Genomic DNA, 13,576 nt, shown 5'->3' with positions numbered 1-13,576 from the left:
ACCCTAATTAAACACCTGATCAAACTAATCAAGTCATTTAGGCTTATTTGAAAACTGCATGGCATGTGTGTTGGAGCAGGGTTGAGTTTGACACCCCTGATCTAAAGGATCTTTCCATATATACTGGAAAAAATAATGAAAAATGTTTCCTTGTCACTATTACAAAAGTCGCCGCCTCATTTATTTCCATATTAAGAAGTAGAACCTTGGCTTGTGAATATTAATTAGTTTGGGTGAATGACTGGGCGCTCATTGGTTAGCACGCTGAAAGGAATGTATTAATATTCATAAGATCGGTCTGTCACCGCCCACACAGACAAAACGATCTGACAACCACACGGATTGTCTTCATCCCGTTCTGACAAATCTATTCACGTTCATCCTTACCGGTTGTATATCGCTGTGTGTGTATTTCCTGTCTGTCACAGCGACTTCCGCAGATGGACTGGCTTTTGTTGTGTAGCGCCTGAAAGGGCGTGCGCTCATGCACGAGCACTTCAAACAGCACTCATCAGGAAAAAAAGGGAGTGTCGGAGCATAAAGCAACACCAACCATCCGCAAAGGTATATACTGCACGTTTACGCACGACTGTGTTCTCTTTTATGATGTTAATTAAACTAATCAGTTGCTACATGTAGTTCAAGGCCCGGCTGTGCCGCTTTCAAATGGCGACAGTCTCGTAAGGTGTCATGCAGAAGTTACACCATGAATCCTGGTCATGCATTAAATCAAAGTCTCCTTTATGCAATACACTGCGGTTAGAAAGAAGTTCAGTGAAATTTGCAAAGACGTCTGTAGGTTTAGTGTACTATGTATGTATACTAACCATACTTGCCATCTAAAAATCGGAAGAGTGTATGAGTAGTCATATTTTTACTTTCGTTGCATTTAAATAACCATAAAGCGTAAACTTAAAAAAAACTCGTCTGTTATAGTTGGGACAAACAGGTAGCCCCGCCCCAAGCGCACGTCATTGGTTGATGTTGACAGCGGGCCGCCTCCGAGTGTTCTGATTGGCCAACACTCTCTCAGTCTGTTTTGCATGGAACACAACGCCCAGAAAAGTTTACTTATCAATAATTTATTATGTTTAAATATTATATATTCTACTCTGTTCTGTACTGTTACCTTAGCAACATATTTGCCGATTATTACGTTTACAACACTGACAGGTTCTGGTGAAGATAGTTGTGTTTATTATTTTATTTATTCATTTGTTTTTTGTGTGTAGATTCATACCTGAAGTTTACATCCGAGGTTGCTTTGGACAAAAGGTTGCAAATCCACACTCAGAATGAGTTGCACGGAGCAAGGGGACGCTGGGAATTTTCTCGATAGGTTTCTGGAGGAGTTTCCAAACCCTCTCGGCACAGAGGACCCGCTTCCAGTCAGTCCATATAGCAGCAAAGTCACTATGCAGGAGCTGAAGGGAGAGAGTCTGGATCTGGGCCTGCGACTACTCTCAGCCAGGTTTGTTGTGTGCATATCATGTAGGTCAGGGGTTTTCAATCTTTCAGGTGCCACAGACCCCCATATATGATCATCCTCGAGTAAGGGACCCTCATTCTATAATTTAAAAGACAGCTATGTGCTTTAATATATAAAGAAGTAACTTATATTGAGAAACGTATATTATAAATGTGTATAAAATAATATTTGGAAAGAAATTCTATTCACTACTGTACTGTTATGTATTATTAAAATACTATTACATTTTTTATTATTATTGTTATTATTTATTACTATATTGTTATTTTAACCATTTTTAGTTTAATTATTTAAAAAATATTTTATGTATTTAGTTAGATCTGTTTTATTTATGTATTATTTTTCCTTTTTTTTAAAACACTGTTGGGTCTTGTGTTTTATTTATTAAATTTTGAGTTGGTTTTTTTACACTATTTTTCTTTAAGCTTTTTCATGGACCCTTATTGGCCCCTGGGGGTTCCCTGATTGGCAGTTTGAAAACCCCTGATCAATGTTTTTGTGGATGAGAGGATGATTTATGTTTATGTTTCCTGTTGGATGACATACTCTTCAACTATAGATGCAGTTTTATAGTTGTGTTTGCATGCCCATTTACTTCGTACATTTTTAAAAAATGAAATGCTGCGACACTCCTGTCCTCTTCAACCAGAGGAGGAGCGTTCTCTCATTCCTGTCATTCCTGTCTCTCTCTCTTTTGCTTTCTCTCGCTCTCTGTCTGGCATGATCTGTTTTCCTGACAGTATTTGCACCAGGTCAGCACGTTTCACTATGCATGAACTGATTAAGAGATTTGGTGCTTTTTTCCCAGCGTACTATCAGTGGCAATTCAAGCGTTAAGTGAAAGCGATGGTGCAGAAGTTTTAAAGTTTACATTTACAATGGAGTTTTTGTTTTATCTCTTTCTGTATCCTTTTCTCTCTCTCCCCTGACGCATTTCTCAGGGCAGGCTTCCTGTCTGTGGAATCACTATTGTTATACCCACTTCCTGACATTTAGACTTCATTTCCTCTTTGTTGGAAACCGTGCTGCATTCAAATGCCTGCACAGTGCAGATTTGTCAGGTTTAACCCTTTTCGTGTCTTGATACAGGTCAGATGTTCTTGACGTTACCGCAGCTCTTGTCAAGTTGGACAAAAGGGAGTCATTTCCGACATCTTGCTGTTATGTCATTAGATCAGATCTCACGCAGCCAAATGCTTCTTTTAAATAGACGTGTTGTTATGAGTGGGTGGTCAGGTTATATGCCACTTGTTGCTCCAGCAGACAAAGTGCTAAATCTAATCTAAAAACAGAGCAAAGCACTAGTGCAAGCTTTTACACCACGCTGTGTGAGAATCATCCATGAGTGGGATTTAAAGAGAAATCATATTGGAGTAAATCGATTTAATTTCTAGTCAACATATTTTGTACATACTCTATGTAGACTACCATTCAAAAGTTTTTGGTCAGTAAGTTCTTTTTTTTTAAAGAAATTAATACTTTTATTTAGCAAGGATGCTTTAAATTGATCAAAAGTGACAGTAAATCATTTATAATATTACAAAATAATTCTATTTGAAATGAGACATGTTTTTTGAGCAGCAAATCAGCATATTAGAATGACATCTGAATGATCTTGTGACATTGAAGACTGGAGGAATGATTCTGAAAATTCAGCTTTGCATCACAGGAATAAATTACATTTAAAGAAAACAGTTATTTTAAATTGTAATAATATTTCATATTACTGTTGTACTGTATTTTTGATAAAATAAATACAGCCTTGGTGAGCATAAGAATTTTCTTTCAAAAATATTACAAAATCTTACGACCCCAGATTTTGGACGATAGTGCAAGTTCACTTGAGCGCGTGTGTTGTCGCACTGTTGATATATGTGAGATATTTATTTTAGAAATGCCCCATCCTGGCTGGGTGCAGAGATGTGCAATGCTGCTGTCACTGAATTGCTTAAAGATGACCTTTCACCTCACTACTGCCCCAAAGATCCTGAACAGCAACCAGAGGATGAACAGGACGTTGTTTGTGAGTGATTCACTTGATTTGGTTCTACATTTAAATTTATCTCCTTTTTAATACAAGTTAATAAGTTGGAAAAATAATAGTCAGATTATAAAGAGAACAGCAATACAAAATACAATACTGAGAAACTGAGAAATATATTATATATAAATATATACATATGTGTGTGTGTGTATGTATATATATATATATATATATATAGCGCATCCGAAATAAAAGTATTTGTTTACATTATATATGTGTATAATGTGTATATTTCTTATGTGTATATATATTAATCCAAACACATGCATGCATATATTTAAGAAGAAAAAAAAAAAAAAAAAAATATATATATATATATATATATATATATATATATATATATATATATATATATATATATATATATATATATATATATATATATATATATATATATATTAGAAATGAAAAAAAATCTTAATGTCTGAAAACTGAATTGCAAATTCTGCAGAGGCCTTGCATCTTTTTTCTCTTGTGGTCTTGACATAAAGTTGTTAGAAAATAATTTTAAAAAAATTCCCCAAAAATTGCTTTACTATATCTAAATATGTGCCAAATAGGTTTATTTTATTCAAGTTAATGAATAAATATAAAGAATTTATAATGACAATTTAATGCTCTGAGTTGCATAGCTGCCCTCTAGAGTTCAAACAAAAGTAGTACATGAAGATTTTTACAGATTTTACATTGTTTGACAACTTATCTCTTCTGGGAAAAAGTATCAGTTCATGCTTGTTTTATTGATTGTTTACGTGATTTCAGTCTAAATGGGTGGTTTCTATGAACCTCTGTTCAAACTCTAGCATCATGATGAGTGTGTGTTTGTGTGACTCTGCAGTGTTGCAGTCTGAGCCAGTGCAGCGCCTCTTTATTAATAAATTGAGAGAGGTGTGTTTGGCCTGGCAGAAACAACTGCCCAGTCCTGGGCCGTCCTCATCACGTGTACACAGCTGCTCCGTTCACGCCATTCGAAACACTCGCAGGAAGATGGAGGACCGTCACATTATCCTGAAAGAGTTTAACCAGCTTCTGGGACTGCAGGTAAGGCCGCCACTGCTTGCACTGTAGTTGGGATGCATAGGCACATATTTAACCAACCCCATTCCCGAATATGCATATTTCCCTATTACATAATATACTAAATATTGTACGTTCAGTTCAATGGTCAGTTTTTATTTGATGTCTTTATTGACTTTTCAGAATAACTGCTTCTGAGGAATGAATCTGATTTCAGTTTGTTTTCTACAGGATGGTGTAGATCGAGAGTACTACGCTGTGTTTGATGGACATGGAGGGGTGGACGCTGCCACATACACTGCCACTCACCTGCATATCATCCTGAGCCAGCAGGAGGCGCTGAAAAGTGATGCTGCCACAGCCTTCAAAAGCACCTTCAGACAAACAGATGACATGTTCAAAATCAAAGCTAAGAGAGAGGTAAGAACAACCAGTGAAAGTCTGAGACAACTAGTAAAAATGCATGTTTTTGTTTTTTAATTTAAACATTTTTTCATTACAAACTATACCATCAGCATCTCAGTTTGAATCCTGAATTGTACATTTTTGTAACATGCTCAATAGCACAGATTTGCTTAAATATCTTAAATACATCTTAGATATTTCCTCTCATTTTACATCATAATGTTTCATATTTTTAAGATTTTATATTTTTAAATCCTATAACTTTTGATTTCTTGTTTCAAATAATTTACAAAGAAATATCAGATTTTAAGTGTGATCTCAGATTTGTATGTGCAGCACATAAATGAAACTGCAAAACCACTTTTAAATATGCACTAGCAAAAATAAGCATCAACAAGCAAATACAGCAAGCTGATATTTATAATGGCTTTCTTCAAAGTGTACTCTTGTTTTCCTTTAAACAGGTTTTTTTGTTTTATCGGTGAAACACTGTGCACAATCAGTTTCAGGAGTTATATATTTCCCCTTATTTGTCAAGCTGGTGCATTTTGTGGAGATTCACCATGGAAAGAAATGTTTTCACACCTCTCCCACTTCTTAAGATCCAACCGTTATGTGGATTGAATGTTCCTACGCTGTAATAAATACAGATAAATATAGTCCATGTTTCCCCCTGTGGTTGAATAGATGGTAAGAAAACAGTGCAGGTTTGCTGCATGTCTCTGTCTGCCTCCACAGGTACGGATATGAGTAAGCACTTTCTGTTTCATTGGCACTGTCAGTGCACGTTAGCAAGAATTCATTTTACTGACAATAATTGACATGCACCTGACAGTTTGTATGGACCAGTTGACACCACTCAATAACACAAGTAATGATTTAGATTTTTTTTTTTACTTTTGAAAAGATTTAATGAGGTATGGTTATATGGTAAAATTAAATGGGGGCAGTATTTTCAATATAAACGGGTAAATTATTTTTTAAAACAATTATTTTTGTTTTTTTTGCATTGTGAAATTATTGACATAACAGATAACAGTTAAGCACCCCTTGTCGAAATATTTAGTTAAAATATTTTACTATTTTGTAATATAAAAATATTCTATTAAAATTATTTGATTAAAATCTATTACATTTAATTAAATTCATCATTTTGATTGGTACCATTAATTTTAAACATGATAGCACAAATAAAAAATGATTTGTGATTTATGTACTATATTATTTGACATTATGTATTTGACATTATATTTGATGAATTGTTTTACTTACACTTTAATGGAAATATATTATTTAATTATATATTAATGGAGATATATTATGTAATTCATTTAGTGCAGTTAATTTAAACATAATAGTAATAAAGTTATTAAATATTTAAATATATATTGGTAAATTGATAGAATTTAGAATTTATTATTTATTTTTTTTTAAATATATTTTTTAGATGATACAATTCTTTATTAAATTCATTATTTAATTTAGTGTAGTTAATTTTGAAAGTAATAGGACAATATTTGACTGATTGTAATTAGATTTAAATGAATCAACTGACAGCCCTAGTTTTTGTAAATGGTGGTAATATTGCTTTCACTGACTTTAGTTAATGCTGATTTAAAAATACATTTTCTCACAGTATTGTTTTAATATAAAATAGTATAACAATTACTGAATTACAGTTATGAGAATCGTAATTATTAAACAAATAATGTGACACACTCGTAGTGACCACAGGATGGCAAACTAAACCTTCATTTGTTTTGGTCTTGTTCAGCGTCTGCGCAGTGGCAGCACTGGTGTGGCGGTCCTACTGACCTCTGATCGCCTGATCGTCTCCTGGCTGGGCGACTCTCAAGCTGTGTTGGTTCGACAGAGAGAACCAGTGACCCTAATGGACCCACACAAACCTGAGAGAGAGGTATGAGACACTACAAGCCACTGCTGACCAATAGAGACAGAACCACAAGAGCGTATCAGATGCTCGTCTGTTCTCTGTGAGCAGCTGAAATGTGAGACAGAGGAAGTGACTGCTGACCACATGCAGCATCAATATTAGCAGTGTTTGCTGCATACTTACTACAGCCACTGAATGCCAAAAGCATCAGAACGGTCCTTAGAGAGGCACTTCTGCACATGATTTACGAAATAAATACTTAAGTGATAGAGTAATAATGATGTAATCATTATTACTCTATGCAATGATGCGTATCATTATTCCTTGAATTTAGCTAAATATAGGGGTTTGCTGTTGTGAAAGCTCCAGACTGGATCTTGAATGTTTGTGCTTGTGTTTCTGTGCAGGATGAGAAGAAAAGAATCGAGGATCTGGGTGGATGCATCGCTTTCATGGGTTGTTGGCGGGTAAATGGGACCTACGCTGTTTCCAGAGCAATAGGTGAATGTCTTGCAACCAAATAAAAAAAAAAAAACATTCTTGAGTATTTACAAGTGTGGGTGGGTGATATACTGAATATTCAGAAGATCAGGGCTTGACATTAACACCCGGCAACCTGCCAAATGCGGGTAGATTTCAGCAGTGGCGGGTAACACAGTCACTCCCACTAGCCACTCTGGCGGGTTGAATTTTATATACAGTAACAGAGCTCGATATTAATGCTTGTCTGGGACAAGTAGATTTTTTGAAGGGGCAAGTAAAGGAAGAGAATTTTACTTGCCCGACCGGACAACTAATCTGATTAAAACATCTAATTGCACTGAAATTTCGGCGAGAATGGTTCTGATTTTATTACATTCGGTGTAAACAGCGATTGATAATGGATAATCCGTAACAACAAGGTCGCGCCAGTTGAGGCTCACCTCACGCAGCCTGTCTGTGCGAGAATCTTGTGGAGGAATCAAAACAAATGAACACAACTGGACACAGAAGAAACATAAAAATATAACTTAGTTTTTATATTTATAACATACAGCCTAGTTAAGCAACATGACACGACCAAGAGAGGGAAGTTCCCTGAAAACCACGAGTAGTTAATATACATTTTAGTTCAGTATTTGAATTTGAATTTATTGGAAGGATATATTGTCAACGTTGACTGTTTTGCTCCATTTGGTTAATGAAAATAGTTCCAAACATCACAGCAGAACAGTCGTGCGTGTCTGAGCAACACACAGCGGTGTTTCGTTACTGAATGATTTGTGTTTTTGAATTTTGAATCATTTGAGTCAATGATTCAGTGGTCCATTCATAAGGACAGGCACTTGCTTCATTCTTGAATGAATCAGCTGTCTGAACGAATCCTTTGAAGGCATTCTTCAATGACTCATTAATTAATTAAGTCACTTGCTGCCACCTACTGGCGGTTTACTTTCATAGTAGCCTATATTTGCATTTTTATATATATATTTTAAAACGCTGAGCTCACAACATTATTTATGCTGTTATAATTTTGCATGCAGTGTAAATGCATTTGTGCTATATGAAAGATGATGCATGCATTTAATATGGTTATGGTCCTGGAAATCAATTTAAATACATTTTTGTATGCAGTACTAAGTCATATAAAATGTAATTTCCCAACAACAAAATTGTGGCCAGTGAAAATGCTGAGTGGCTAGTAAATTTAGAAGACCACTAGCCACAGTGGCCGGTGAGCAAAAACGTTAATGTCAAGATATTTGAATATTCAGCAATGTCAATATTTTACTGAATTTTATATGCTTTTTATTTGTTCATTAATAAGAGAATATTAATAATAGCATCTCTGACATAAACTTCAGTGGCAAAGATTTAGTCAGTTTGATTTATGTTCATGACTTAGTTCAGAAACTCAGATTCAACAATTCATTTGCATAATTTCTCAAAAACTTTTCACTGAAGCTTACTTGCTTGTGTTAATAAAGTATATTAAGGTATATATTGCTGATTATTATGATGCTAAATTTGTGGAAATAACAATTTATTTGTTCATGTAGTGAGATATGTCCTGATTTATTTTTAATAAGATACATATATTTCTACAAATACTGTCATGCAGGGCAAATCCATAAATCAGGGTATATAGTGAAAATCATTGAGATATATTTTATATTGCATTGTAAAATGTATTGATTTAGTGCTTAAGAAGCATAATAATAATAATTATGATAATAATAATGTTGAAAACAGTTGTGCCGCTTAATATTTTTTGTGGAAACCATAACTTATTTTTTTCTGGATGTTTTATGTATAGAAAGGTGAAATAAAACAGCATTTATATGAAAAATATATTTTTTTAACAGTATAAATGTCTTTACTCTCATTTTTGATCAATTTAATTAATCATTGCTTAATAAAAGTATAAATTTATTAATAAGTAATAATATTATTAAATGAAAAGTATGAATTTAGTCTTTAATGGGTAATATAGTTTCTCTCTCTCTCTGACCCTCTCTCTCTCTCTCTCTCTCTATATATATAGACTAAATTTATCAATTTTTTTGAGTGCAAGTTAGTAAAATACATTTTATATAATATCTTTTTCTAACCCTCAATAGGTGATTTTGATCAGAAGCCGTACGTCTCTAATGAAGCTGATTGCTCCTCGATCCAGCTGAATGGGCATGAAGATTACATTCTGCTTGCTTGTGACGGCTTCTTTGACGTGGTTCGGCCTGGGGACGTCCCGGGGCTGGTCTTGGAGGCTCTGAGGGAGACGGGAGGCTCGGGGGACGATGTGGCCCAGACTCTGGTGGCCCATGCTAAAGCTGCTGGATCCAGTGATAACATCACAGTTCTCTTGGTGTTCCTCAAGGATCCTCAGCAGCTTCTGACCTACGAGACGAGTTCCAGAACAGAGCCTGGAGTAGCTACGGCTGCAGGGATCTGAAAGGGGTTAATAGGAAGAAATTGTCCATGATAGAAGCAAATCAGAGAACCAATAGCTACTGATGGTCTTTTCACCATCTGGAATGATATTTTTAAAGAGATGTTGCGTTTGAAAAGAATATGCGATTGTTGAGGTCATCTGAAACGAGTCCAGTCATGCATTCAGATTTTTTCTAAGAATGTCTGATCCCTGGTCAATTATTAACTCTTTGTTGCTACGTTTGAACTTGCCTTCATTTTTAAACAACATGTTTCCATCTTTTAACTATTTGCCTTGTTTTTACCAGCTTATATTTGCATTTACTGGTGCTTAAAGGGATAGTTCACCTAAAAATAACAGTTCTGTCATCAATCACCCTCATATCATTCCAAACCTGTATTACTTTTGCCTTCTGTGGAACTTAAAAGAAGAGATTTTGTTGGAATGTACAATGTTTCCCATTGATGTCCATTATACAGACAAAAAATGCAGTGGAAGTCAATGGGAACCAAATCTGTTTAGTTAACAACATACTTCAAAATATCTTCTGTTGTGTTCAATACAACAAGATGCATGTTTGAAACAACTTGAGGGAGAGGAATTATTGACAGAATGTCAATTTTTGGATGGACTATATCTTTAATATCTCATTAGCAATGTAATACCTTAGAGACGCACGTAAAGCAAATGCAATTATTTTTTCCGAGTGTATTTTGTTGGTTGCGCTCCTTATTTGATACGACTGTTACAGTGGAGAGAAAACCGATGTGAAAAGTCTTAACACATACAGTATTGCGTCGCATTTCGGACCACACTGGCTTCGATACTGAAATAACTGACCATAAGGCCTTCAGCTCTGTCAGCAGATGTACTAATCCAGTGTTGTAGGTGGTTAGTATTTTTAAGACTGTTATTTATTTGACAAAAAAAGTATTTATGGCTGTACTGTACTGTGTAAACACGCTCTTTCATGTGCCAAAACTGTATTTACGAGTCTGACTTTGCCAAGATCGTCTCTCTGTTGCTGCAGCTTTTCGAAATGTACAGTAAACCTTTATTTATGCATATTTCTTATTCGTTTTGTTACAGTGCCTTTTCCCCCCAATTATCAGTGTTAATACTGGCGTGTTGGTGTTATATTATCATAGCCAGACTTTGCAAACTGCACGTCCTGCATGCTGCAAGTCGTCTCACGTTACAGCCGCTCAATATTTTGAAAGCCTCGTGACGAGTAGCTGATATAGTAGCACAGTCACTATAATGTGATAAGGCCAAGAATATCGCCAACCTAATGGAGACTGAACGAGGAAGGTGAAGACAGAGCGATGAGATGTTGATTTGGTGTTTATATGGGGAAAATGTCTCAATTGGATCAGTCTAATGCATTCTATATTTGAATAAAAGAGTGCATATGTCCAGATTTGTACCTTATAATGTATATAATTGAGTATATTTAAAGCTTCCCACAAAATACAGTGGCATCTTAAAGTCTGAGACATTCATTTGGGGTTGGAAATATTTTTTAATGTTTTTAAAACGAGTCTCTTATGCTCACCACTGCTGCATTTATTTGATTAAAATACATATTGTTATATTGTGAACTTACAACTTCAATATCTGTCTTCTATTTGAATGTATTTTAAAATGTAATTTATTCCTGTGATCAAAGCTGAATTTTCAGCATCATTACTCCAGTCTTCAGTGTCACATGATCCTTCAGAAATCACTCTTAATATGCTGATTTGCTGCTCAAGAAACATTTCTTATAGTCCATGTTGAATACATCTTTTTTGATGGGTATGACCCTTCATGATGTAGAAGCATGTTCACTAGTGGTCTCAGACTTTTGGATCCCACTGTATAATAAATATGCTGTTATTTCCCCTAGATTGACAAATATTGCAAATTGCTCATCCATTTTAGATATGGGATATTAATTCTGCATTACGTAATTTTTGTAATTGCCGGTGAGTCTAAAAGCCAAAAATCAATGCACATCATCAGCGATGATCTCATATAATTCACTAGGAAATGGGATGTGCCAATGATGGGAATTTTGTGACATCACAGTTGTTAATTATGGTCTTTCCCCATTTTAAAAGCCCAATGTCTTATTTTTTCTCATAATGTGAATGCTGTTAACATTTACTCACCTTCATGTTACTCGAAACCAGTGTGACTTTCTTCTATGAAACACAAAAGAAGATATTTGAAAAATGTTTTCTGGACCCCACTGACTTTTATTGTATGGACAAAAAACAGTTAAAATATTCTTCAGAATATCTATCAGTAATTGATGACAGAATTTTAATTTTTGGGTGAACTATTCGTTTACGTTCACATTAGTGCCAAATGACTGCTCATTCAGAATGTGTTTTGCTCTTGACGGTGTCTTCTAATGCATTTATTGTACTTAGTATTAAAAGTTGGATTTGCAAAGTGTTCGAGCACTGAACTACTGTGTTTTTATCCTTAAGAAAGGAAAGATCTTGAACTTATGCATCACTAGATTTTATGCTGGCGTGCATTTTTATACACTTTTGCAGTATTTTTTTTCACAGGACATTTTGTAATTGTTGCTGTTTGTACTAAAAAGTGGACATAAATCATGGGAACGCATGGGTGTATCAGCTCTCGATAAAGTGCCTTATCTTTATGTACTTTTCAGAATCATCTTTGTACAGGCAACTTAACTGATAAACCTAAATGAGCTGACTCTTTAGACCTAATTTTGCATATCATTTACCTGCTGATCTTGTGTGCAAGTAAGGCTTTATACTGGATCACATAATACAAATTCCACACTGAGTGTACAATACTACAGTGAATCTTCTACATAAATGTTCTTGCATGTTGTAATGTTTATGTCAATGTCTGATAAACATAAAAGCTAAATGTGATTGCTGTTCTGTGGTATTTTCCTGCCATTTTAAAGTGTTTTTTTATGCAACATTTTGTGGATTTATAACCAGTGACACGAGCATTTGCCTTTAATCTGATATAATGTGAATAAAGTACTTTTCACAGAAGTTTGGTGTCTGGATTTGTTACTGCACTAGTTGCCACAGCTGACAGTGTTAGTTTAGCTGTCTCTAGTGTGGTAAACCACACAACTGTGCATTTTAGTTTACCATGGTCTCCTTTCACTCTTACACTCTCCTATGAGAAGATTTGTCCGACTGATTTCCAACGTGTTTCACACCTGAAGCAAATGTGCTGCACAAAGTAAAAAATTGTACACACATGATTGTACAGTTACAACAAAATGGCTGCAGAGCAAAACTGAACTCTTACAGGCCAAGAATAGAAAAATTGATTTGCTTATAATAACCCATTTCTATAGTTTGAGAACAATACCTATTTCATGAAATTATCCCTAGATTCAATTCAAGTAAGTAGATACTTAAAAGTTTTATATCTTGATATTAGAGTCACACACTCTCATGAAAAACATGCATTCAGTATCCTGATGATGATGATGATGATGATGGTGGTAAACAAACCAGCCTGGTTTACTGGCCCAGCTTTTAAAGGTTTCAGATGTTTTTTCCTTTCCAGCAAGTTCATGAAGGAAACCATCACAAATAAAACAGCAAATATTTCTAGGTTTCCTAATATTAATATCACGTTTTAAGAAGACGTTGTATATACAAATAAACAAAAGAACCTGCTGATTCAGATGACACCAGTTCTGCTACACTATAAAAAAAATGATATTTGAAGCTGTAAATAAATAAAAATATTTTTTAAAGAACGTGCCATTTCAGTCTGTTATAGCCTACTTCACAATCTCACGTTTAATTCAATGTTACTTGC

General features: G+C 34.8%; 1 protein-coding gene across 1 annotated transcript; it reads left to right on the top strand.

Moving 5' to 3' along the window:
• The first annotated feature begins 429 nt into the window (after nt 1-429).
• ppm1f (protein phosphatase, Mg2+/Mn2+ dependent, 1F) lies at nt 430-12,787 on the top strand. The gene is made up of 8 exons (XM_079416892.1): nt 430-564; nt 1,233-1,471; nt 3,382-3,512; nt 4,372-4,574; nt 4,782-4,970; nt 6,730-6,873; nt 7,257-7,350; nt 9,450-12,787. Exons 2-8 carry the CDS (start codon nt 1,296-1,298, stop codon nt 9,779-9,781), a joined length of 1,269 nt encoding a protein of 422 aa, XP_079273018.1. The 5' UTR covers nt 430-564; nt 1,233-1,295; the 3' UTR covers nt 9,782-12,787.
• The last annotated feature ends 789 nt before the right edge of the window (nt 12,788-13,576 follow it).

This window comes from Barbus barbus (assembly GCF_936440315.1).
Source record: "Barbus barbus genome assembly, chromosome: 5".
NCBI lineage: Eukaryota > Metazoa > Chordata > Actinopteri > Cypriniformes > Cyprinidae > Barbus > Barbus barbus.
The sequence above is the reverse complement of the archived record's forward strand: the minus strand, read 5'-3'. Positions and strand labels throughout refer to the sequence as shown.

Excerpts from the sequence above, each read along its gene's own strand:
- ppm1f (XM_079416892.1), top strand. The coding sequence starts at position 1,296 with ATGAGTTGCACGGAGCAAGGGGACGCTGGGAATTTTCTCGATAGGTTT. Across the intron at positions 4,575-4,781 it reads ACCAGCTTCTGGGACTGCAG|GATGGTGTAGATCGAGAGTA; the intron begins GTAAGGCCGCCA and ends TGTTTTCTACAG. Across the intron at positions 4,971-6,729 it reads AAATCAAAGCTAAGAGAGAG|CGTCTGCGCAGTGGCAGCAC; the intron begins GTAAGAACAACC and ends GGTCTTGTTCAG.